General features: G+C 46.0%; 2 protein-coding genes across 9 annotated transcripts in view; one reads left to right on the top strand and one right to left on the bottom strand.

Moving 5' to 3' along the window:
- The window catches only part of HEATR4 (HEAT repeat containing 4), an 88,797-nt gene that overhangs the window by 53,993 nt on the left and 11,184 nt on the right, over window positions 1-23,620 (top strand). For 5 of the 6 annotated variants that reach the window (XM_059914594.1, XM_059914595.1, XM_059914596.1 and 2 more), the window contains 15 exons: window positions 46-989; window positions 1,936-2,126; window positions 3,153-3,293; window positions 4,595-4,798; window positions 6,148-6,291; window positions 10,424-10,603; window positions 11,485-11,645; window positions 12,287-12,391; window positions 14,826-14,944; window positions 15,651-15,831; window positions 16,397-16,466; window positions 17,327-17,516; window positions 18,200-18,278; window positions 19,376-19,535; window positions 20,949-21,007. In XM_059914594.1, coding sequence (XP_059770577.1) covers window positions 115-989; window positions 1,936-2,126; window positions 3,153-3,293; window positions 4,595-4,798; window positions 6,148-6,291; window positions 10,424-10,603; window positions 11,485-11,645; window positions 12,287-12,391; window positions 14,826-14,944; window positions 15,651-15,831; window positions 16,397-16,466; window positions 17,327-17,516; window positions 18,200-18,278; window positions 19,376-19,535; window positions 20,949-21,007 — 2,859 coding nt within the window. In that variant the 5' untranslated portion in view covers window positions 46-114. The remainder of the gene's footprint in view (window positions 1-45; window positions 990-1,935; window positions 2,127-3,152; window positions 3,294-4,594; window positions 4,799-6,147; window positions 6,292-10,423; window positions 10,604-11,484; window positions 11,646-12,286; window positions 12,392-14,825; window positions 14,945-15,650; window positions 15,832-16,396; window positions 16,467-17,326; window positions 17,517-18,199; window positions 18,279-19,375; window positions 19,536-20,948; window positions 21,008-23,620) is intronic. The other variant, XM_059914597.1, reaches the window with a different exon arrangement.
- RIOX1 (ribosomal oxygenase 1) lies at window positions 406-23,124 on the bottom strand. 3 transcript variants are annotated; one of them, XM_059914600.1, is made up of 3 exons: window positions 20,724-23,124; window positions 20,074-20,250; window positions 406-891 (listed from the first exon to the last, which is right to left on the bottom strand). In XM_059914600.1, exon 1 carries the CDS (start codon window positions 23,067-23,069, stop codon window positions 21,126-21,128), a length of 1,944 nt encoding a protein of 647 aa, XP_059770583.1. In that variant the 5' UTR covers window positions 23,070-23,124; the 3' UTR covers window positions 406-891; window positions 20,074-20,250; window positions 20,724-21,125. The 3 variants fall into 3 exon arrangements, with proteins under 3 accessions (XP_059770583.1, XP_059770585.1, XP_059770584.1); XM_059914602.1 differs by lacking the exon at window positions 406-891 and adding an exon at window positions 11,450-11,573; XM_059914601.1 differs by lacking the exon at window positions 406-891 and adding an exon at window positions 15,499-15,810.

Genomic DNA, 23,620 nt, shown 5'->3' with positions numbered 1-23,620 from the left:
CTACTGACCTAGAGCTCTCACCAGTTCTTCCCATCCCCTTAACAGGTGCCTGGTCATGCCTCCAGGTCCTCCACTGGACCAGGCAGTGTGGAAGGAAGCATTTGCTGGGAAACAATGACTAAGACCGAGAAGGGAAAGACCTTTCTCTCCCAGCATTTCTGTCAGTCACTCTCCCCACGGCTGGGATGGGGCATGATTTTCTCCTACTTAAAACCAAGAAACAAGGAGGAGTGCGCCTCCGTTTCCAGTGTGCCTCCAGTCTTCCACTCCAGCCCGCAGCACTGTGCAAACCTCAAGAACCTATATTTGAAACAGGCAGCTGCAAACCTCACCTTTTCGCAGGAGGTGGTGCAGCAGCGAGGGCTGGCCAGCATTCCTTACAGCCAATACAGCTTTGACCATCTCTACGATGCAGACAGCATCATCCAGCCTCCCCAAGTCAGGAAGCCCCGACCTGAGAAGCCCATCAGCTTCAAGTTCTTGGATTTTTCAGGTCCCTCAACAAGGGTCACCTCCCAGGCTATGAAGACGGAAAGCTCTGCCAATCTGCTGAAGAAATCAAAGCCAGCAAGCGCAGTCCAGGAAGCACCTGGTCCTCTCAATCTTCATCCAAGCAGGGAGCTGGACGTGCTGGATCTGTCACTTTCTCCAGATGTGAACCTGGAGGAGAGGGAAACCTGGCTTCCACCTCCTGAGAAGGAGGCCAGAGCATGGCAGGCTGTCATGCTGGAAAAGCTTAACAAGCGCACTGCCCGATGGATCCAGAGCAAGCGTCCTCTGAGGCCTGGGGTGTCCCCCAGTAAGTGGCAGAGCTTCTTGCACCAGCAATACGACTGGAGCCACATCCGGGATGAGCTCACTTCCTCCAGTGACCTGGAGCTCTTAAAACAGCTGGAGGAAGAAGAGACAGCAGAATTTGAGGATCGAAGTGTCGTTCTGCCCACCCAGGAGGAAAAGAAGCCAGAGCTGCTGCTTCCTATCTATTATAGGTAGACTGGCTGGGGCCTCGGGCGCGCCTTTGAGAATCCCTGGCTCCCCTTCAAGGACTCCTGGGTGGCCTCACACTCCTTACTTCAGAACACACTGTCACATTAACCTCTTGTGTTTTCCACCACCAACCTGCTAAGATTTCCACAAAGTAAGGTTTCGCAACCTCAGCACTCCTGACGTGCTGGGCTGCATGATTCTTTGTTGTGGGGCTGGTCCTGTGCACTGTAGGATGTTTAGCAGCAGCCTACTGCATGCCAGTAGCACTCTCCAGGTGTGACAACCAAAGATGTCTCCAGACATTGACACATGTCCCTTTGAGGGACAAAGCTGCTCCCAGCTGAGAACCACTGCCTTTAAAGGAATGGGTTCTCAGCCTTTCCCAGCAGACTGAGCCATTCTGCTGTTCCAGGTACTATCCAGGTGCTCCTAGAAGCGAATCCATGGTGGGAGTGAGGAAGGCAGAGACCTCATGAGGTTTGGTCCTGCCTCAGTCTGAATAAGGAGCCAGTGTGTCAACTGACTCAAAAACAGACTGGCAGCAGGATGGAGAAATAAGCTTAGAGAAGAGGATTACTGCACGTTTCTCACATTGCTTCCTTTTCATTTATAACTGGAAGGAAGACTGGAGCTATAACATCCCTGATTCCTAAAAGAGAACTAAAAATAAGTGGAAACATTTATTTATTCATTTGTTGGACAAATATAAATTGCATTGCCACCACTTTCCAGGCACTCTGCAAAGTGCTGGAAATACAATGTAAATGAACCGACATGGACCTATCCTTTAAAGAGCTTACAGTCTATCCACTAAATAACCACACACATAATAGGTAAAGTGAGGTAATGTAGGAGGTGGGTTCCCTTCCCCAAGTCCATGCACCCTCTAAGGGCACCAGTATTAAAGCTACCTGTCCCCCCTTTTCTCCCCATGTCACTCATTCCAAGATTGCCCAATTACTTGCTGCAAGTGCAGACAGTTGAAAGCATGCCTGGCATCAATAAGACTGCTGAGGACATCGATGGAAAGGGGAGCGTCTACCAGCCCCCAAGGCAGAGCCACTTCCGACAGGTGAATCCCCGAGCTGGAAAGTTTGCTTACTCCACAGACAACACCTTTGAACAGGAGATTTACTTCGGTAATGGAGCTGGGGCCCTGTCGTTGGGGCCGAGGGGGACATGGAGCAGGGAGGTGGAAGGTAGCTGGGGGATAAAACAGTCATGGGTGTGGATAAGAGGCCCTGGATGAACCAAGTGTTCATGTTGACACCTCCTGGTTACTAGCTCAGGAGGTTTTTTTGGGGGTTTGTGGGGTGGAGGCCGGGGACAGGGGGTAGGTATCTGATAGGAAGGAAACTCTTCTTCCTCTTTCCCCTCTCTCTATCCCTTTATGTTTACTAAAGAGGTAGTGGAGGTAGGATTGCAAAGTAAGCAAGATTCAGCTTTGGGAACAACCTACCTCTTCTCTGTTCTCCCTTCTCTCACTGAGATAATTCCCCCAATGAGGTGCTATGTTGGAAAAAACAATCACAGGCTCTGGAGATCTGAGCTTAAAGCCTGGCTTAGCCCCTTCCTACTAACCTTCAGCAAATAATATAAGCCGTCTGAGCCTTACATACCTTATTTGTAAAACAATATTAACAAAAATGCACTTTAAGTAGACAAGAAATATTGTGCTTCTTGCCCGATACCCATGAATGTCCACTACCTTCCCCTTCCATCCTGCTATCCTTTAGATGCCTGGGCTTCCAGGATACACAATCTAGGACTGCACGTTCCAAGCTGTTTATTCTTCCCTACCCCCATCTTGTTCTGAAACTGCTTTCAACTGAAAGTCTTCTTAAAATGTTTAACAAAATTATTCAGACAAAGGTATTTATGACTGATAAAAGATGAATTAGGTAACCCTTCATTAGTATCTAGCTTTTCATAGGGGACAATGCCTGTAAGTTAGGTTCTGACTTGGCTTCCAGGCTTTTATGAGGCCACCAGGTCATACTTCCAAGCAACAGTCACCTTCAAGGGATGCCCCCAGAGCATGGCAGTCATGAGTCCTAGAGGCTTAGAGTAGGGCAAAAGGAAATTGGGTCTGATCCTGGTGACCAAAAACCCAGGAAGAAAGGAAGGAGGCAGGTTCTAGGGACTCATTATTTATCTGTTCACAGATAAAGTCCAGATCATCCACCAGATTGGTGCAAAGAGAGACCAGATTTTCCTGGAAAACCTCAATCGATACAACAAGCAGCTATCTAAGGTCTTCCCTGAAACCCCAGAAAGGTGGACTTCCCAGCCAGTTCCTGAACCATGTAAGCAGGAAGCTGATAATGGGGGTAAAGGTGGAAGTAGGGTTAGTTCTTTAAGGCCCCTGTTTCATAGGCTGGGACACCACCAGCATCTAGGGGAGTCCCTTCCTACTAACTAAAAATCATCTCATAAAATTATAAAATACTAATTGTAACAGGAAAAGCCTTTGTGGCCCATACAGCTGAAATGAGACGAAACTTAGTTGTAACCAAGTGGTTTAGGGCCAGTAATGACTAATAAGACAGATCCCACCTTAATGCTTCCAAAGGAAGTACATCAAACCCCTGATCTAGCACTCTGCCCTTTTTCCTTGGGCTGGCTCTACCCTCCCACTCCATTCTCAGGCCCATACCTGCTTCAGGCCCTAGAATCAACCTGTGTTTCAAATTTCTGTTTCATGAGTACATCATTCTTCATTCTGTAAGTTAGGTAAGGTAGAGGGAAAGGAGTTAACCAAGAAATGAACTTATGAAACAAAAAGTGCCCATCCTCCAGAGACTATGTCTCCATTCCCCATGACTCTTTTGCAATGTCACCTTTCAGGTGGGCCCCCTGGTGTGCAGAAACTAGCAGCAGTAGTGAACCATTCTTTTTCCCACCAGCCCCAAACCTCTGTCTCCAGTGCTGCCTGGCTCTAGAGGCAATAGCCACTAGAGCAGAGGAAGTGCTAATGACGGCAGGTGTGGGCAGCTTCCACCAAACTCACACAGCCTCCTCCTTTGTTGAGGGCTACCATTATAAAGCAGTGAAGAAAGCATGTAGCAAAGCCTTGGGTTGGGTCTTGGAAAGTCACCTTCCAGGGCTTCAGCTGCCTCATTAAAACTGAGACACTAATCATTCCTACAGCAAGGCACTTGTAAACACTTAGCAGCTTATAGCACCATTCCTCCTCCCAAATTAAAAACATTAAAAAGAAAACTTAATAAATTAGGACTTAATGGCCAATTACATTCTACTTTAAATGGCAATATATCAAATATTGAATTTTATGAGCAAGCGTTGTTACATATAAACATATTTATATTCCTAAAGATTTATTAAACTTATAAAAAGGCTTATATGTATCTCAACTTTTCTTCCCCAAATTTCTCTGCCCCATCATCATGGCTTTATCATGTTTGTAGTCAGGACTTGTCATAACTCCCTATGGGACTTGTACTCAGTTTCCTACATAATCACAGGAAAGTTGGCTCTTGACAGTTTCATTTTGCCTTAGTGCTAGCCAGGAATAGGAATGTGATGCTGGCTGGGAACGCAGGTTTAGGGCAGTGGGCAGAATGCCTCATACTGCTGCCCCGCACAGCTTGCAGGCCTGTGAAAGGAGCCATGCGCTGGACAGCTCTGCCCATACCAGCCAAGGATCTGCTGCTGCAGGTGGGTGAGGAGGACATGCCCATGAAGACCAGGAGACTGAAGAAGCAGGCAGAGTCACTGAAGGAGAATGTGACTTGGGAACTGGTGGCCCTGCGGAGGATGCTGCAGGAATGGAAGATGGGCTGGGCTCTAAGTGAGTGAAGGGGGTGGGGCGGGCGGGGGTCCTGACATATCAGCATGTTATTTGTGAAGGAGGAGGTTTTCACCTGGGACTAGTGTTTCTCAGTCTTTGAAAATCCATCCCTCTCTTGTGAAACATAAAAATCTGGTTGCCTCATCAAGGTTAGACTAGATAAGAGCTTTTCACACAATGACAGTTGCATTTATCTGGATACTTTTTGCATGGGCAGATTTTACATCAGTAATTTGTGGAAACTCATTATGCTGAGAACTCTTCACAGGCAGAGACCCTATCTCACTGACCTCTGAAACTTTGCACTCAATAAATGATGCATGAAAGAAAGGGTGAAATGTGCTGCTCAAGCAATGGAAATGCAGTGATCAAAAGAAACTTCAGTTGGCTGTGGCATATACAACCCTTTTCCAAAATTCATTTGTAAATTTGGGATTATCATATATTTACTTTGCCTTCAGCGATATGGGAATAGAAGGCTGAGTGCCTGGGACAGAGGAAGGGTCCAGCAAGGAGTGTTGAAAGCTGCAAGCTTTGAAGACTCAAGGGCTGCTGGCTTTCAGAACACGAAAAACTAGTTTAGTTAGTGCAGGAAAAAGAGAGGTGATCCATCACATAAACTGGCTCAGGTAAACAAAAACAGGGTTGGAAAAGAGATTCTGAGTAAAAGCTACCAGTAGGGAGCACCTACAGGTGGTGGGAGCACTGAAATAAAAGCTCCAAAGCTATAAAGAGAGCAGTTAGCAATAAAAGGAAGAAGCCCTTGAAAGCCAGATGGAAGAGCCCTCGAAGTCAGGGAAACCTAATGATAACCACAATCATTAACATGTGAGCCCTTATTATCTTGCAGGCATTTTGCTAAACACTTTGTCCAGTTAACTCATTTAACACTCAACGTAACCCAATACAGTGGGTTCCAGCATTATTCTCATCTTACAAATGAGAAATCTCAAGCCCAGTGAGGTTAAGTAACTTATCCAAGGCCACATAGCTAGTAATTGTGATTCCAAACCAGGTATGTCTGACGACAAAGTACCCTTAACCACTATGTTTTATTGCACCTAAATATTTACCAGGTGATAACAATAAAGTTATTTAAGCCAAAAAAGAAAAAAAAAAGAATATAGGATGGGATTAGGAGTTTTGTTTGGGAACTACCTAAGAGAGTACATGGATCATCAGAGAAATAACTTCCCTCAGGACAGGACTCCATCTCTGGAGCCCTTTATTCTTCTGAGCTGTTTTGCTTGAATTGTCCTAGGGGAAGGGGACTTCTTGTCACCTGCCTGCAGCACAATATCTAGCCCTAACCAGGTGGTTCTCTTCTAATTTTCTTCCTCATGGTATAGTCATCGAGTGGCACCATAAAACAATAGAGGGCCTGCTGCAGAGCTTGGTGGACATCCATGATGACATCCGGATCCAAGCCATCATCACTTGTGCCACAGCTGCTTTAGAACGGCCCCGTATTGCCATCAGCCAGGGAGACTCAGGTGAGAGCCAGAACTGGACTGCTTGAGAATATAAGCAATTCACAGAGCCATAGAAATTTTGAACTGGCGGGGACCCTGAAGCTTATCTGAGATCATTTCACAAAATGGAAACCAAGACCCAGAGACTGGCCTGAATATACACAACTTATCAGTAATAGAGATGAATTTAAAATTCCTGACTTCCAGTCTAGTGCTTTTTGCACGAATTTCATCACCCTTTGATGCTCAGTAGCTTACAAGTAAGTTCACATTGTTCTACCTTGAGAGATCCCATTCATAATAGCCAAAAAGTATATGTGTATGTGTGTGAATGCACACACTTTTCTCCCGACTCCATTTTAGCTCTTCTTTTGACAGCACATCTCAAACTCAACATGTCCCAAACTGAACTCATCACCCTCTCCATAGACCCCTCCCCACATTCCACATCGCAATCAGCATCCCCACAATCCACGCAGTTTCTGAGCTAGGACGCTGGGAGTCATCCTGGACAAAGTCCTTCCTCTTCCCACAACCAATCGACCAATAAATTCTACAGATTCTGCTTCCTAAACATTTTATTACAAAAGAAATATAAAGTGTCATTATCAGTCAACACAGAGGAGTATAAAAAGAGGTGGGACTTCCCTGGTGGCTCAGTGAATCTTAAGAATCTGCCTGCCAATGCAGGGGACATGGGTTCGATCCCTGGTCCAGGAAGATCCCACATGCCGCGGAGGAACTAAGCCCCTGCACCACAAATACTGAGCCTGCACTCTAGAGTCCGCAAGCCACAATTACTGAGCCCACGCAACTACTGAAGCCCGTGTGCCTAGAGCCCCTGCTCCACAACAAGAGAAGCCACCGCAATGAGAAGTCCGTGCACCGCAACGAAGAGTAGCCCCCGCTCGGCACAACTAGAGAAAGCCCGCACGCAGCAACGAAGACCCAATGCAGCCAAAAAAATTAAAAAAAAAAAGAGGTGATTACCTTCCCCCAACTCACTTCCCAGTTCCAATCCCACCCCCATGCCATTCCCCAGGGTAACCAATGTTTAGTTTGGCATTCCAGCACTTTCCCTATGCTTTTACAAACATATGCCAACATACATGTGAGCTTTTCTATTTATTACAAAAATGAGTGTTGAATTTTACCAGCCATTTTCTAGTTTCTTCTCCTTTAATTTGTGCATATAATGAATTCTGTTGTTAAACTCTTAGAATAAATCCTAATGGATCTTTCTTTTACTACTCCACTGGGTTTGATTTGTTAATATTTTAGAATGTTTTACTACATTTGTAAGTGAAATTGGTAGTTTTGTATTTATTTATACTATCTTTATCAAGTTTTAATTTTTACTAGCCTTGTAAAATGAATTAAGGACTTGGCCATTTTTCCCAATGGTCTGTAATCTTTTGAAAAAGAAATGTCAATAGTTTTTTCTTTGCTAGCAATAAGCAGTTAAAAAGGAAAATTTCCCATCTACAAGAGCCAGAACTGTAATCTACCAAGGAGCTGGCTTAACAAGACACAGGACCCAGATGACAGAAACTATAAAATGCTGCTGAAAGGACATAAAACCAACTGACTCTTACTAACCCCCAAGTGCCCTCTCAGAAACCACCTTTTGTGAGAAGCGTGGGCTGATACTTCTTCCTTCTCTGCTGATGGTAGCATCCTTTTAACAAAATTTTTATTTATTTTTATTTTTTATTTTTGGCTGCGCTGGGTCTTCGTTGCTGCGTGAGGTCTTTCTCTAGATGCAGCAAGCGGGGGCTACTCTTTGCTACGGTGAGCAGGCTTCTCATTGCGGTGGCTTCTCTTGTGGAGCATGGGCTCTAGGCGCATGGGCTTCAGTAGTTGCAGCACGCAGGCTTCAGTAGTTGCAGCGCATGGGCTCAGTAGTTGTGGCACAGGGGCTTAGCTGCTCCACGGCATGTGGGATCTTCCCAGACAAGGGATTGAACCTGTGTCCCCTGCACTGGCAGGCAGATTCTTAACCACTGCGCCACCAGGGAAGTCCGGTAGCATCCTGATATTATTCTGCCCTAGCATTTATCATTCTGTCATAATTGTCTGTTTACTTTTCTGCCATCTCTACCAAACAAGGAACTTCTTAGAGGTGGGGACTAATTTTATCTCTACAAAGTTTTCAGGTTTTTAAAGTTTCATTTCACTTATTTCCTGTCTTCTGAGTTCCAGATATGGGCATTTTAACTCCAGGTTTTCAAATTTGCTGCTCCCTCTGCTGGGAAACTCTACCTCTCCCTCTTTACCTGATTAACTTCTACACATACCCTTCAATTTTCAGCTAAGGTATCACTTCCTCTGAGGAGTTTTCCCTGCCCCACCACCCAGACTTGGTTTGATGTCCCTGCTATATGCTTCCACATGTACACATTTTTTATTTTAAACGCTTATTTCCTTGGGTATTAAATGGGATGATGTGTGTTAGTGCCTGGCACATAGAGAAAACCTTAAATAGGTGGCAAGAGATTATCTTGCCAAATCTTCAACATACATTAGAGAATACCTTTGTCATTCCCTTTCCTAGGTGTCTAGATTTTGATTTGTCTTATTTCCTCCCCACACCTTCCCAAAGAAAATTATCTTACTCATTATTTCTTGAAATAATTGACTTCTATCTGTTCCCCTGAAATGCACATATTTCCACCTAGCCCATTCTTAACAGATGGCACAGTGGCCCACAGTAGTAGCAAAAAGGACAGATTAGAAATTCTAAAACCTTAGCTATAGAACTCGCTCTGCCGCATCTTGGGAAGTCAGTTAACCTCTCTGAACTTCAAATTCCTTATCTATAAAATGAAACTAGTTGTGGACAAAAGGTTAACAAAACACTTTCCCCTCCTACTTGAGAAATGAGCTTTAGTTAAATGCCTACCTGTTGTCCCAATAACCTGATAAGGATAGGAACTATCTTTGTAGGCAACATTGCTTATGCTAAAAATGAACCCTGGGCTTCCCTGGTGGCGCAGTGGTTGAGAATCTGCCTGCCAATGCAGGGGACACGGGTCTGGGAAGATCCCGCGTGCCGCGGAGCAGCTGGGCCCGTGAGCCACAGCTACTGAGCCTGCGCGTCTGGAGCCTGTGCTCCGCAACAAGGGAGGCCGCGATAGTGAGAGGCCCGCGCACCGTGATGAAGAGTGGCCCCCGCTCGCCACAACTAGAGAAAGCCCTCGCACAGAAACGAAGACCCAACACAGCCAAAAATAAATAAATGAATAAATAAATTAAAAATTAAAAAAAAAAATGAACCCTGACTGATAAATTACATCTGGACTGGGAAGAACTGTAAGTGAAATATACACGCCTGAAGGAGGCACCATCCTTTGGGCTCCCATGAATGCTGTAACTTATCAAAGCATGCCCTTTGAGGACTTTGGAATTATATCTATGGAGTTGTTATATAAAAGAGATAATAACTCTGGTGGAACATAAGACACATACTTGGGGATCGATTCCATGCTCCTGAGCTGTCCCCAGAAGGCTCCATGGAATGCTAGACAAACCACCTCAAGAACTCTTGCCAAAAGGAACGCCTGATGCTGTCCTGTTGGCAAACTATGCTTCCATCCTATTTCCTTCCAAAGATTAGTGCCATGTGTGGCTATGATAGTCTTGTGAGACTATTTAGTTAAACCTAAAAGGACTCCTGCAATACACATATTTCAGGTGAGCTCTGCAGTCATACCTGCCTTGCCTACTTCAATGAGGGTTAGAAGACTGAATGAGATAATGAATATGAAACACTATATAAGCAGCAAAGCACTACCTAAATATATTTGCTATTATTATTAAAAATACAAAAATATATAAATAGGTTGATTTTCATCACTAAAACTAATGGTGCTGGTCACCACAGCCTAGCTGGAAACATTCTCCTTTGGCTCGAATACAGCTCTGTAGAGGCCAGATGATAAAGGATTGGGAACAGGAATACCCAGCACAAAAGTCAGCCTTAAAATCCTGCCCATTGTAGGGGCTCAGCTAAACTCTAATTATATTAAGCAGCAGTAAACATCTGCAACTGAGACTGAGGCTGGCCACCATGTGACTACGGAAAAAGCTGTGTTTCAGAGAAAAAGCAAAGGGGCTAGCTAACACCCTCTTACTGGCTTTCTTTTGATCACAGACAAGGAACCCGTCAAAGCTCCATCTATCCAGGACTTGCCAGAGGTTCTACAGCCCCCCCTAAAGGCTGCTCTTTGTGACAAGAATGCCAATGTGCGGATGGCAGCGGCAGTATGCCAATATGCCATACAGTCCCATAATCTTCTTGCCCGGGAAATCATGCAGGCTGCCCTTTTGAAGGGTGAGTAACTCCTTGTTACTTCTGACCTGGAAATATGGGGTAAAGAGAGGACATCTCACCATCAGCTTTTCCTAATCCTTTCCTCTCCACCATCATGCTCTATGATGTCTACTGTATTGGGTCTGGGCTTCCATTAGATACTCAGAGATTTGTTCTTCCCAGGTACTTTACAAAATAGGTACACTGCCACCTAGTGGTACCTGGGCTAAACGTTTCATAGGTGCATTTGAACAGAAACCATGTCCCCTTTCATACAACCAGATTTTCAATTGAAAAGATAATGTAATAATATTAAAGAATATGTTCTAAACATTTTTTAAATCACCACTTGAACACATCTTGCTTCCATTTTTGCACATTAACTTACAGGCACTGTCCACAAGCATTGTTGGAGTAATACAAGCAAAAAGGTTCTGTCAGATGATAGGCCCAAGGTGCCGAAATGCTCTGTCTGAAAGATGTACCTGCTTCTTGCATGGCAGCAGGGGTGGAGGACAACTGGCTGACCAGTTTGGCCTTCGGCATGGAGATACTCAACAATTTAATTCATCTGTCTTAAGAAAGCCTCCACTCCAGACTTCCCCATCTCTAGTGAGAGGGACAACTGTATCTCTCACCCAGGCCAGAAGTGCCTTCCTGCTGTTACCTAACAAAAACGTATTAGGATTTGACTTTTCAGGTTAAGATTTTCAGTCTATATTTAGAACCTTGATACAATCCATTTAAATGTGATTTAAATAAGGGATTGAATTTCGAGACAGGGGGCAGAAGGAAGTGAGATATCAGGCAGGTAGCAGTCTTGTGTACCAACCCAAAGGCTGCTCTCTCTGTGGGGAGAAGAGATCGCCATTCTGGACTCCTTTTTCACCCCACTGTGGCAGGTAATAGCGTGGACAGCTGGGCTGCAGCTCAGTGCCTGGCTCTGGAAGGTGCTGCCACTTACTCCGTGATTAAGAGGATCCTCCATCAGCTGTTTAACAAGAAGAATGAGGACACTGAGCAACAGTCCTGCATGCTCCTGAGCCATCTAAGTGGGAAGACAGTACGTGTCCATTACAGGGTCAGAGAAAGAAACCACGTTTCGGGGGAAAAATTGGGTCTTTGAGGTCGGTGCATGTAAGGAACTGAAAATGCAGGTGGTTGGGTAGGGATAATCTCAAGCACAGGTAAAACTGGACTAAGTGTGGGTGAACCAGGGTGTATACAAGGAAAAGTGACAACAGCTAGCTGAGAAAGGTGAGAAAAGTAGGCTGCAGATGGTTTCTAACTGTGTAGGCAAGAAAAGTGATATGCAGAATTTGCTTCTGCTAGAAGTTTACCATTGAAAACCACACAGACCTACAATTCTGTTTACTTCCAGTAGAAATGTGAAACTCACAGATTGAGGCATATACAAATCATTTTAGGGGGAAAGATAGTTAAATTAAGAAGAGAAGGTCCCAGGAATTTTCTGTTCAGATTACTAAATCTGTATTTTGTTCCCTGATTTGTTCCCCAGAAATCAGTTGGCTTGGATGTAAGAGTGCCCCATTGTAAACCCACTCTTTCCTTTGCTAGCAACGGGCATCTCATGTGTTTGTGACATTAACTATGCTGGATGCCAGGTTAGGATATAACTTCTCCAAGGTTCCAGCATCTCTAAAAGTGATCATGGATATCCATACACGTCTTCCATTTCCTCAGACCCTGATACATACCATGCTTGCCGTGGAGCTGAATAGCCATCAATGGAAAGACCGGATTGTAGCCTGCCGAGCTCTCTCCCAGATTGGTGGAAATGTCAGTGTGGTAAGCCTTCTCTTCCTGTGTTTCCAGGACAGAAAGTCTAAGCAAAACTGAGCTAGGGAGCTCTTCCACTTTTTGCTGCTATCTAGTGTCCCATTCTTGCCAAACAGATCTCTGTTCCCATATTGCTACCTCTTACTCCTAACCCAGAATTATCTTCAAATGCCAGCATATTGTTCTATTACTTAAGCCACTGCTTCTCAGCCTGGTGGCAGTCCACAAACTGTTTGTAACCTACCTACAATGAAGTAAGCAAGAAAAAAAACAGAAAAGTTTAGAAACTTTTATAGTAATTTGACATTGCCTCCACATCAAGGTACTTTATAAGTATCAGTCAATACTGTCCCTACTTTCAAAAACCTGACATTAGAGTTAGAGTAGCAAGACTAACATACACAAATGATTTAAGAACAAGTGATAAATGTAATGTACTCAAAACTTTTCAGAGAGAGATTAGTGTGAGCTGAACCTATCAGTTAAAGTTCTGTGAAGGAAGGAGTGTCGGTCAGCTGAGCAAGACTTGGGACAGAACTGAAAAAAAGACTTCCAGGCATGGGAAACCCTGACCATCATTTAGGCTTTCACCTGACATCCTTCTTGCCATTATTTTAATATCAACTTCAGCTATCCAAATGGGATTTTTCCCTTCTTCCTATGTGCCACTATCTTTTCCTTATAACACTGAGTAAGTCCAAAATGGCCCAGAACACTGCTATTCCCATGAGAAGTGAGCACCCGCCATCTTGACCCTCACATTTTGATGTGGGAAGCACAAAACCTGGCCATTCAGTGTAATCAGTGTAATTCTAGTCTGGGTTAATTCTGCCTCGACTGCCATAGTAGTACTCTGCCGCTAAAGTCCTGGACCAGCAGCATAGGTATCACCTGGGAGTTTGCTGCAAGTGAAAAATCTCACCTCGGGTCAATTCAATCAGAACCTGCATTTAACAATACCATTTTAACAACATCTGATTAATTTGCACATTTGCCTCCTCAGCACTTGTTACTCAGGATGGCCAACTGAAAGTAAAAAGCCATGCAGAGCAAGCAGGGGGCGGGGTAAAGATGAGAACTTCACATCAGACTGCTGGGGTTAAGCAATATGTCCATCAGTCCTTTCACTCATTCAGTAAGCAAGCACTTTCTGACCACATCCTACATGCTGGGCAGCACGCTACCACTGGGGATGCAAAGATAACACGTCTTGGTAAATGTTACATGTAAATAGCTATAACAGAAGTAGCTGTAAAGTATTATGGGGATTTCCTATTGCTTACAGAAGGCAGAGGAGAGTTCACTGAGGAGATGCTTTTTGAGCTCAATCCTAAAAGAATAGGAAAACATCAGGTATCAGATAGGGGTGGAAAAGGGAGATGTTTCAGGCAGGGAGAAGAGCTTTGGGCACATTACATAATCACCAACTAGTAATCTTCGTCCCTTCCCTTTTGAGAGACGTACTAACACATAGGGTGGCCAACTGTCCTAGCTTGTCCAGTACATAGGACTTTAAGTACTAAACCCAGGAAAAGTCCCAGGCAAATTGGGATGAGTTGGTCACCCTACTAACGTATCACTTTCAAATTTTAAGAGTCTCAAGCACAGATTATGCTGGCCCCGATATAATATAGTAGTTTAAAGCATGAGCTTTGGGCTTCCCTGGTGGTGCAGTGGGTAAGAATCCACCTGCCAATGCAGGGGACACGGGTTCGAGCCCTGGTCTGGGAATATCCCACATGCTGCGGGGCAACTAAGCCTGTGCGCCACAACTACTGAGCCTGCACTCTAGAGCCCACGAGCCACAACTACTGAAGCCCGCGTGCAGCTACGAAGACCCAGAGCCGCCATAAATAAACAAATAAATAAATATAAATTTATGAATAAATAAAGCATAAGCTTCAAAAACAGGTCTGGGGGTGCTTCCCTGGTGGCGCAGTGGTTGAGAATCTGCCTGCCGATGCAGGGGACATGGGTTCGAGCCCTGGTCTGGGAAGATCCCATATGCCGCGGAGCAACTGGGCCCGTGAGCCACAACTACTGAGCCTGCGCGTCTGGAGCCTGTGCTCCGCAACAAGAGAGGCCACGACAGTGAGAGGCCCGCGCACCGCGATGAAGAGTGGCCCCCGCTTGCCGCAACTGGAGAAAGCCCTCGCACAGAAACGAAGACCCAACACAGCCAAAATAAATAAATAAATAAATAAATAAATAATAATAATTTTTTAAAAAAACAGGCCTGGGTCTGAGTCCTCGCTCCAGCACTCAACAGGTTAACCTCGGGCAAGAAATCTAAGCCTCCTTTCTGTCACCTATAAATGGTAATATCTGCCTTATGGGATTGTTTGGGAGGATTATGTGATGGGTAAAAATACTTATTAGCACAGTGCCAAGTACAAAATTGACTTGGTAATAAATGGTAGCTAATTATTACACCTATGTGTAGGATATGAAACATAAGTTGATCCAGCTGATGTTGAGTGACTGGAATAAGAAAGTGAGACAAGCAGCTGCCCAAGCTCTGGGGCAAATGAGCCTTGGGAAAGAGGTGCATGACACAATCAGGTAAGACCTTGTCAATGTGGAGAAAGAAGATTTTTTATTCTTAAAGGGTTCAGGGAGCCTGGGCTCCAGCCAGCCAGCATCTGTTGAGCTGCTCTGTCTGCTCAGCATTGTATAGATCCCATTGCAGGATTTTTTTTTTTAATAAAATAAAACATTAACAGCCCCTACAGACACTAACAATGTGGCTAAGGGAAGAATCATTAATTGAATGCCCACTAGGTGTTAGGCACTGTTTTAGATGTTTGAGAGTTCAAGTGTATGACATGATTCTGATTATACAGGCAAGATACACAAATGCCTAGCAAAGTCAAGTTTCATGAAGGATGGGTAAGACTACGTAGGCAGAGAGAAGGTAAGACCTTCCACACTGGGAGCCAAATACAGAAATGAACATGGCACATGTGAGGACAGTGGGGAAGAGAACTTGACTGTAGCAAGAGATCCATGTTTAAAGTTTCCTTTACTCAGTCATTCAACATAGTTTAGCGCCTAGCATACTCTAGGTAATAGGGATTCAAGTAAATAAAACAGTTGAGGTCTCTCTACCTGGTGAAACTTAACATGCATAAGGCTAAGTAGGAAAGGGTGGGAATGGATAATGGAGAGCCTACAGAAGTTGGATTTTATCCTGAGGGCACTGGGGGTGGGCGTAGGGAGAGGGACCAAAAGTTTAAGGAGGGAAAATAAAAGCACCTGTGCCTTACAGAGTCAAGCTGGGCCAAGGAAACTTCCAGGAGCGTGTGGAAGCCCTCTCCCTGATTCGTGGGCTCAAGCTCATGACCGCCAAACTTCTCCCAAGCTTTCTGAACTCCTTCTCTGATGACTTCATGGCAGTTCGGCAGGCAGCTTGTTTGGCTGCTGGTGCCCTGCAGATCCATGATAATATGGTGAGTCAAGGAAACATGTACCATCTTACCTGATTAACCCAAGAGGGCATTACCCTGTGCTTCATTCGTACATAGTATACTCACCATTCTGTGCGGACACAGAATGAGAGATCAGAACCAGGAAGGTGAGGAGATATATAGGCCACACCAACAGTTAGGCCCACACTTAGGCTCCAGGCCAGCCTAGACTTCACTTTAGAGCACACCCCTGAATCCTGTTCTCACCTCAGTTAACTAGCTTCTCATTACATGGGTACTGATAGGCTTAGGGTACAACTCCAGTGAATCGAGTTATAATCCCTAGTTAATAGTGGAAAACCTGATGGAGGTATTCAAAAGAAGCCTATATGGCCATAGATCTGTGAGCTGGGAAAATCAATCTGCAGATAGGAGATAAGAACACTATGCGCCTAAGCCAGTACTTCTGGCTCCAGCTCATTTTTTCACTAGGTTTGATAGAAGGCCACTTTTCCAGTTAAAGCACATTTAGACAAGAGGGGTCCCTGTCTCTGGTTCATTCTTGCTCTGATTGTCTCTACTCAGCACTACCTTTTATCCATCCCAGGTCCTTGAATGCCTTCTGAATCTCATACAGAGAGATCCCTGCTGGAAAATCAAGGCCTTTGCCATTCGAGGTATTACAGGAGTGGCCCCAGCTCCTCAACCTCTAATACCTTCCCATATTTTAGTATAGATGATCCCCAGAATCTCTTTAGGAAGAGAGTAGAGTGTAAGGGAGGGGATAATCACAGCTTCTCAGAAGTTCCTTGCCTGAGAAATTAAAGATTATTTTCTTGTTCTTTTTAATTTTTAGTTAAGGAGTCTAGGTCTATGTCAAACGCGTTAAGGCAAAGGGCTGACAAGACAATCCCTGCCAACAGAATTAGGTATGAGTTCCAAGCAGGTATCCACTGTTGGATATACTTGCTTTCTCTGGAGGTTTCAACCATAGGACTCTGTAAAAGTCAGACCAGATTCAAGACTGCTACAAACCTAAAATCCTGCCCTCAAATTTCCTAGAGTTTCTTTTTAGGGATTTTTGGCATTGTTTCTCTCTGACAGTCTGGCAGGTCCCTTTAAGAATCAGCCCTGGGTTAAGCTGCGAAGTAATTGTGCCTTCTTTCCCCATTACCCTGCCTTGACTAGGTTGGTCTTCTGAGTTATCTATCCCATATCTCATTCCTAGGTAAATAGGTAAATTAGTATATTCTCACATCCTAATGGACAAGGATGGCATGGAATACCCCCCTTCTGGGAATTCTCTGGGGATAATGTCCTATTCTAACCCATTCCTAAAATTCTAATGGTAATTGTCATCTAAAAGGGAAGGTAAAGAGAAAATACTTAGTTTAGCATTTGCAATATTTAATTTAGCAAGTGGTTGCCTATACCTTATTATTATTATTATTTATTAATAAGGCCATTTCTGGATGCTAGGATATAGCAAACTCAATCTTAAGTGACAGTGGAACACGCTGCCCTCTAATCTCTGCAGCTTTGGGACAAATTGGCCACGTGAGTCCCCAAGTGACAGACCTCCTGCTCTGGGCTATCCACTACGAAGAATCACCAGGTGTACGACTAGAGGCTTGCCGTAGCATCCTAGCCCTCAAACTTCAAGGAGACCGAGTCAGGGACACCTTCCTAGACGTGCTGCTCCTGGAGAACCATGATGCTGTTCTAAAGTAAGCACTAACCCTCTGGTTCCTGCCATGACCTCTTGTACTGCCAACTCTCCCAACCTTGTTAACAGAGTATGTGCCTGCCTTTCCAGGCTGCTTAATGGCTGTAAAAAGCACAGGCTCACCTGGGCCATTCATCTACTTAGCAAGTGGGTAACAGAAAAATTGGCCTGAATTAGATTAAAAGTCAAGCTCATGTAGTTTACGTACTTGTTCATCATCCCAGGTGGGTTTTTTTATTCAACTAACATTTATCAAGTGCCTACTTAGTGACGATAGGCTTTAGCGCCAAAAAGACCAGGATTTGAACCCCAGCTCAGACATGTGCTAGCTCTGTGAGTCTGGGTAAGTTACTTAAATTCTCTGAGCCCATTTTTTCATGTATCAAATGCAGACAGCAGTCTGCCTTATGGGTCTGTGGTGATGATTAATGAGATAACATGTTAGTACCTGTCATAAAGGTGTTCAATAAATAATATCTACTAGTACCTTCAAGTATATCATCTCAAAAACTACAGAACATCCCTACAAGCTAAGCATCATACCATTTTTGCAAATAAAGCTCAGCAAAACTGCGCAGTTAGGATTGGAACTTAGGATTCTTGTCTGATTCCAAGTCCTGTATTTTCCACCTCCATGCTTTAAGGATAGGAAGAACAACCTAAGAAGTTCTTCTTACCTTTCAGAGAAATTCACCATGCAATGAAGATACTCAACTTCGAAAATGAAGGAAACCAAGAAATGCTTCAGGAGATCAAGAACAGGGTAGATAAGTACAAGCTATGTTTTCAAGAAAAAATTCAGGGCTCTCAAGAGTTCCTCAGGCCCCTTTTCCCCCCTAAGCATGTACGTACCCTCTTCCCCAACACAGAAATACTTTCTACAGCCCCAGATACAATATCTCACTTGAAGATACAAAATACATCTGTGCGAGATAGGATTATAAAATCCTACTAGTAAAAAGTAAAACAAAGCAAAAATCCCCTTAGTCCTCAAAATCAGTTGTTTCTGAAATATTGTTTCCTTTCCTTCCCTTTTTTTCCCCACCATCCTCTAAACCCAAGTTCTTTCTTTTTTGCAGATAGGCATAAAGAAGGAATGAGGGACTGGAATTGGCCCCCTAGATTTTTTTTTTTTTAATTAATTAATTTTTTTTGGCTGCGTTAGGTCTTCGTTGCTGCACAAGGCTTCCTCTAGTTGCTGCAAGTGGGGGCTACTCTTCGTTGCGGCGCACGGGCTTCTCATTGCAGTGGCTTCTCTTGTTGAGGAGCATGAGCTCTAGGCGCACGGGCTTCAGTAGTTGTGGCTCGCCGGCTCTAGAGCACAGGCTCAGTAGTTGTGGCCCACGGGCTTAGTTGCTCCGCGGCGTGTGGGATATTCCCAGACCAGGGCTCGAACCCATGTCCCCTGCATTGGCAGGCGGATTCTTAACCACTGCACCACCAGGGAAGTCCCTAGATTTTCTTTTTCCTTCTAAACTTTCCTTAATTCCTAATCTGGGCTCTTTCACCAAAGGAACTCTAGCTGAACAGGTGGTTCTAATTTTTCAAAGCTGTTAGAGGAGATGAATAGAGGGAAAAGGACTTTAAAAAGGCAAAAGATTCTTCATATAATTCACAAAACCAATTTCACATCAAGCAAGCATTTCTTAGCAGATTCCTTTCATCATGCCCAAAAAGCTAAAATAAATTTTTCAATAACAGATGTGAAAAATGTCCAACCAATATCACCAGGGAACAATGTTCTCGGGCATTTACGTACCACCTAATACTAATAAGCATGATGCAATGCTACTTTATTAACGCTTTTTGATGATTTACAGCCTAGTATAGTTGTTTTTTTCAACATTTGTTCTGATTCAGATTCAAACACTAAGCCAAAAGGAACTGTTGATACAGAAAATATTCAAGATTGAGACAGTCATAGGAAAAGTGAAGGAGGAAGCAAAACGTGTTTACATGCAACCCAAACAGGGGCAAAAACCACTGAAATTCCATACTTTTCTCCAAGAAACTTTTCAGGGTAAGTTTTCTAGGGATGAATCCTATGCCTTGACTCCTTTAACAAGCCTTTTTCAGGATTGGATGTTTGGGGAGTTAGTTGTGAGCCCTGTAGGATGAGAGCCAGGAAAGGACACTTTCTTTTCTTCTTGGCCACCATCCTCTCAGTCCTTCTGTTATCTTTTCCTTGTCCCCCTCCCCCAGGCTCTGATTTGCTATCTGCCCCTTAAAAAAAGAATGATGTAATTCGATCTGAACCAATTTGAAAGTTAGGTCAAAAAAAGGACGCCTTAGAAAAACAAAACAAAAAACTGCCGTGTGTATGTCTGGTTAAGCACTCAGAAAAAGCCTTGAAGCTTAACCTTGACTAGTAATATTACCTCTGGAAAGTGAGATTATACGTACATCTACGCTTTTGCAACTTAAAAAAAAAAACGATTTCATAAAGTTCTCAGCTTTATGTAACTCAACCTATCAGTTACGGTGAAAGGATCTTAAAAGTTCCAGATACAACCTAAATGATGAGGTGTAGACATCAAGCTGTACCAAAACATACTTACAAAATCAGTGTGCCCAGGCGTAGCAGCAGCCTCAGGTCATTCAGCCAACTGCCCACCAGCCACCACCCCAAACCCAGGTCTTCTGGTTCCAAGTCCAGTGCTCTCTCTGGTACACCAGGCTCTTTTCCACCAACCATGAGAATATTCACTTGCCAGATTTGGGGAAGTTTCTTCCAACTGCCAGAAAAAAATGAGAGTGGAAAGTAACTTGAACACCAGCCCTCCCTCCTGGCCAGCTTGCTACAAGTTGGCTGACTGAGGCCTATGACAGCACAACTAGGTGATATTCTGTCTCTCTGGGAGCAGTGCCAGCCACTGATGCAAGCAAACGCTGAGCAAAACCATAATACACTTTTAAAAACATAATATACTCATAACTTTTCTAATAGGATTGTGCTGTTTGGGGTTCAAGTAACATGATTAAAATGAATAAATTACCCCCAAAGTTGCAGAATTGGCCCCAATCCTACAACCGCCCCAAGTTACCTTTCACCTCAGCTGTTGATTTTCTCTGTCGACCTCCCTCCTCCCACATTTCTTCAAACCATGCCACATAATATTCTAGCCCTAGAAAAAGGAAAACATTCTCTGGCACTTTAATAACTTTTCTAACATTCACACAAACTCACAGTAACAAACAGGATACTGACCCCAACCCTCCCCCCAAACTGATGAAAGAGAACTCAAATGAAGGATGCAAATTCCAAATAAAAACTTCTAATGTCTCAAGCAGAGTAACACAGCAAATGCCACACAGTACACGGAAGCCTGAGGGTGATGATGAAGTTGGTACTCTCAAACGATCAGGAATCAAGGTTACTTCAGAAAAAGCTCCTTCTTCCACCTCTAACTTCTGCTTTTACTTTTGTGCCTAGATGAGGTGGTGTTTCCTAGAAGACCGTCTGAGTTCTGTGACATTGAAGCAGTCATAAAGGTAAATGTAAGCACAGTGATGGTTATTAAGGTAAGAACGAATTTTTCCCCCCAAAAAAGTGGTGGTGGTAGGAGAGAATCACTACTGTCTTGTTTCTGGCAATCAAGGAGTAACTAGTTCAGGTTAGAGGCATCTTGGTAAGCAGCAGCCCCTTGTCATATAACATGGTCGCCAAGGAAAGCTGGTCCTCCACACTGTCGCAGGGCAAGTCCGCTACCCTCACAAACTCTGGGTAGGAGCGGAGCAGGAGTTCCATGGCATCAGCTTGCTGGGGGTATATCTCCAAGCACTTGGGCTCTTCCAGATGATAAACTCGGGAGTTTTCCACTGTATAATAGAGAAACAAATGGCCTCCCTCACCCACCAGCCGAGCTATACCATCCTGAAGCATGTGCACTTCTGTTTCTGTTGTCAACTGGGCCCCCACGTTTACAGGTTCCCCAGTCTCCCAGCGAATTGGGAGCCCATAAACGCTTAGTGCCCTCTCCCTATCAGTCAGCACAGGGGGCAGAGAATCGTGGATGAAGTCTTTGGCTCTCTGGTCAGCCACAGCATCGACAGGGGCAAAGTGTCCCAAGCGGGCAACCAAGACCCGCACTTTCTCCATGAAAGCAGTTCTTCGCGGATCCTTAGACTCCGAATGCTGGGCCCCCATGTAATCCATAAAGTCTCGGGGCAGTCCCCTACGAAACTCCACATTTTCCTCCATTGCAGCCTGCACTGCCAGAGGCAGTACAGCCTCCAGGAAGTCGCCCCAGGTATTGCGCTGGTATGTGGACAAGGTCAGGTGCAGAGAGTGCACTCCATCCTGGCATTCGGCTTGGTGAATGAAGCCTCGGGGAAAATAGAGCAAATCTCCAGGTTCCAGCACCGTCTGTAGCACCGGCTCTCCTAGGTCTTCCTGACTGAAGTTGGGACTGGATGTCAGGGCTAGTTCCTCGGTCGGAACCCGCGGTCGGTAGACCCGCCAGAGTTTCCTACCTTCCAGCTGCAGCACAAAAGCCTCGATATCGTCGTAGTGGGGGGCAAAGCCCTGCGAGTTAGGGGGCGTGAGGTAAACGTTGGAGCCTGCCATGCTTCCAAACTGCTCCTGGAGCACAGCCAAAAACTGCCACACGGTGGTGGAGAAAGCCTGCGGACAGAGGAGGCGCAGGGAGCAGCCGGCCCTGTACAGGGACCACGCGGCGGCGGGCAGGGCGCGGCCGGGTGGGTTCAGGGTTTCGCGCCGCCCACTGATGTAGCGCGCGGCGTCCAGGTGCTGCCCGAACTGCACCTCCTCGTTGCGCAGCATTGAGTCCAGGTCGGCGGTAGAGAAAAGACCCTGGTAGTAGGTGTGGTCCTGCCGCCGCACCAGCACAGCCTCGCGCTCCCATAGGCGCCGGTAGAAATGGTCGGGCGGCATAGGCGCGATGAGCCACTCGAAGAGGCGCGCCGCCCGCCGCCGGCTGCTGGGGACGCGGTTCAGCTCAGCCAAGACGCGCTGCAGCGGGGAGTCCCAGGGCAGCTCCCCGCCCGCGCTTTCCCCCTGCGGCCCCGACAGCGTCGCTGGAGCCACGGACGGCGGGGCGGCCGCCAAGTGCTGGGCAGAGCACAGCACGGCCGAGGCCTCCACCAAGCGCGGCGGGGGGCCCGAGGCCTGCACCAGGCGTGCCGGCAGGGCGGATGCCTCCACCAGGCGCGCCGGCGGGGTCTGCGCCTCCACCAGGGCGCGGGGAGTCTGCAGGGAGCGGGACGCGGGCGAGGCCTCTAACAGCTCCGCGGGCCCGAGGTGGCCGTACGGCTCCCGCCGGGTCACATCCGAGAGGGCCGCCGCCCCGCCAGCCAGCGGGTCCCTGGGATCGTCGACCATCGACTCCACCCTCGAGTCCTCCGAGTCCTCGCTCGGCAGCGCCTGGGCCCTCAGCGCGGCCATCCGGGACGCGACACTTCTCCTCAGCTGTCTTCGGATCTTCCTGGGCCTCAGGGGCAGGGCCAGGACCGACCCACTATGTGGCTGTGGCTGGCGCCGGCGCCTCAACCGCCCGCGCCTCAGCAGCCCAGCGCTAGCCCGGAGCCCGTCCATAGTCCTACCCTCTCCCCAGCCCGGCGGGAGACGGCAAGAAGCCGGCTCAGGCCGGCGGCTTCCGCAGTGTACTCTGGGAAGTGGGTGGGCCTCCAGCCGCCTCTGGGTTGTCCCCGCCCACCATTCTTCCGCCGGCGCCTCCGGCTGGCCCCGTTAGAAAATGTTAATTAAGGGCTTCCCTGGTGGCGCAGTGGTTGAGAATCCGCCTGCCAATGCAGGGAACACGGGTTCGAGCCCTGGTCTGGGAAGATCCCACATGCCGCGGAGCAACTGGGCCCGTGAGCCACAACTACTGAGCCTGCGCGTCTGGAGCCTGTGCTCTGCAACAAGAGAGGCTGCGATGGTGAGAGGCCCGCGCACCGCGATGAAGAGTGGCCCCCACTTGCCACAACTAGAGAAAGCTCTCGCCCAGAAGCGAAGACCCAACACAGCCAAAAATAAATAAATTAATTAATTAATTTAAAAAAATATGTACTTAAAAAAAAAAAAAAGAAAATGTTAATTCAATGCATGGCTTCCCCCTAGAGCGGCGGAGTCCCTGCCAAATTAAC

This window comes from Balaenoptera ricei, chromosome 2 (genome assembly GCF_028023285.1).
Source record: "Balaenoptera ricei isolate mBalRic1 chromosome 2, mBalRic1.hap2, whole genome shotgun sequence".
NCBI classification, from domain to species: domain Eukaryota; kingdom Metazoa; phylum Chordata; class Mammalia; order Artiodactyla; family Balaenopteridae; genus Balaenoptera; species Balaenoptera ricei.
The sequence above is the reverse complement of the archived record's forward strand: the minus strand, read 5'-3'. Positions and strand labels throughout refer to the sequence as shown.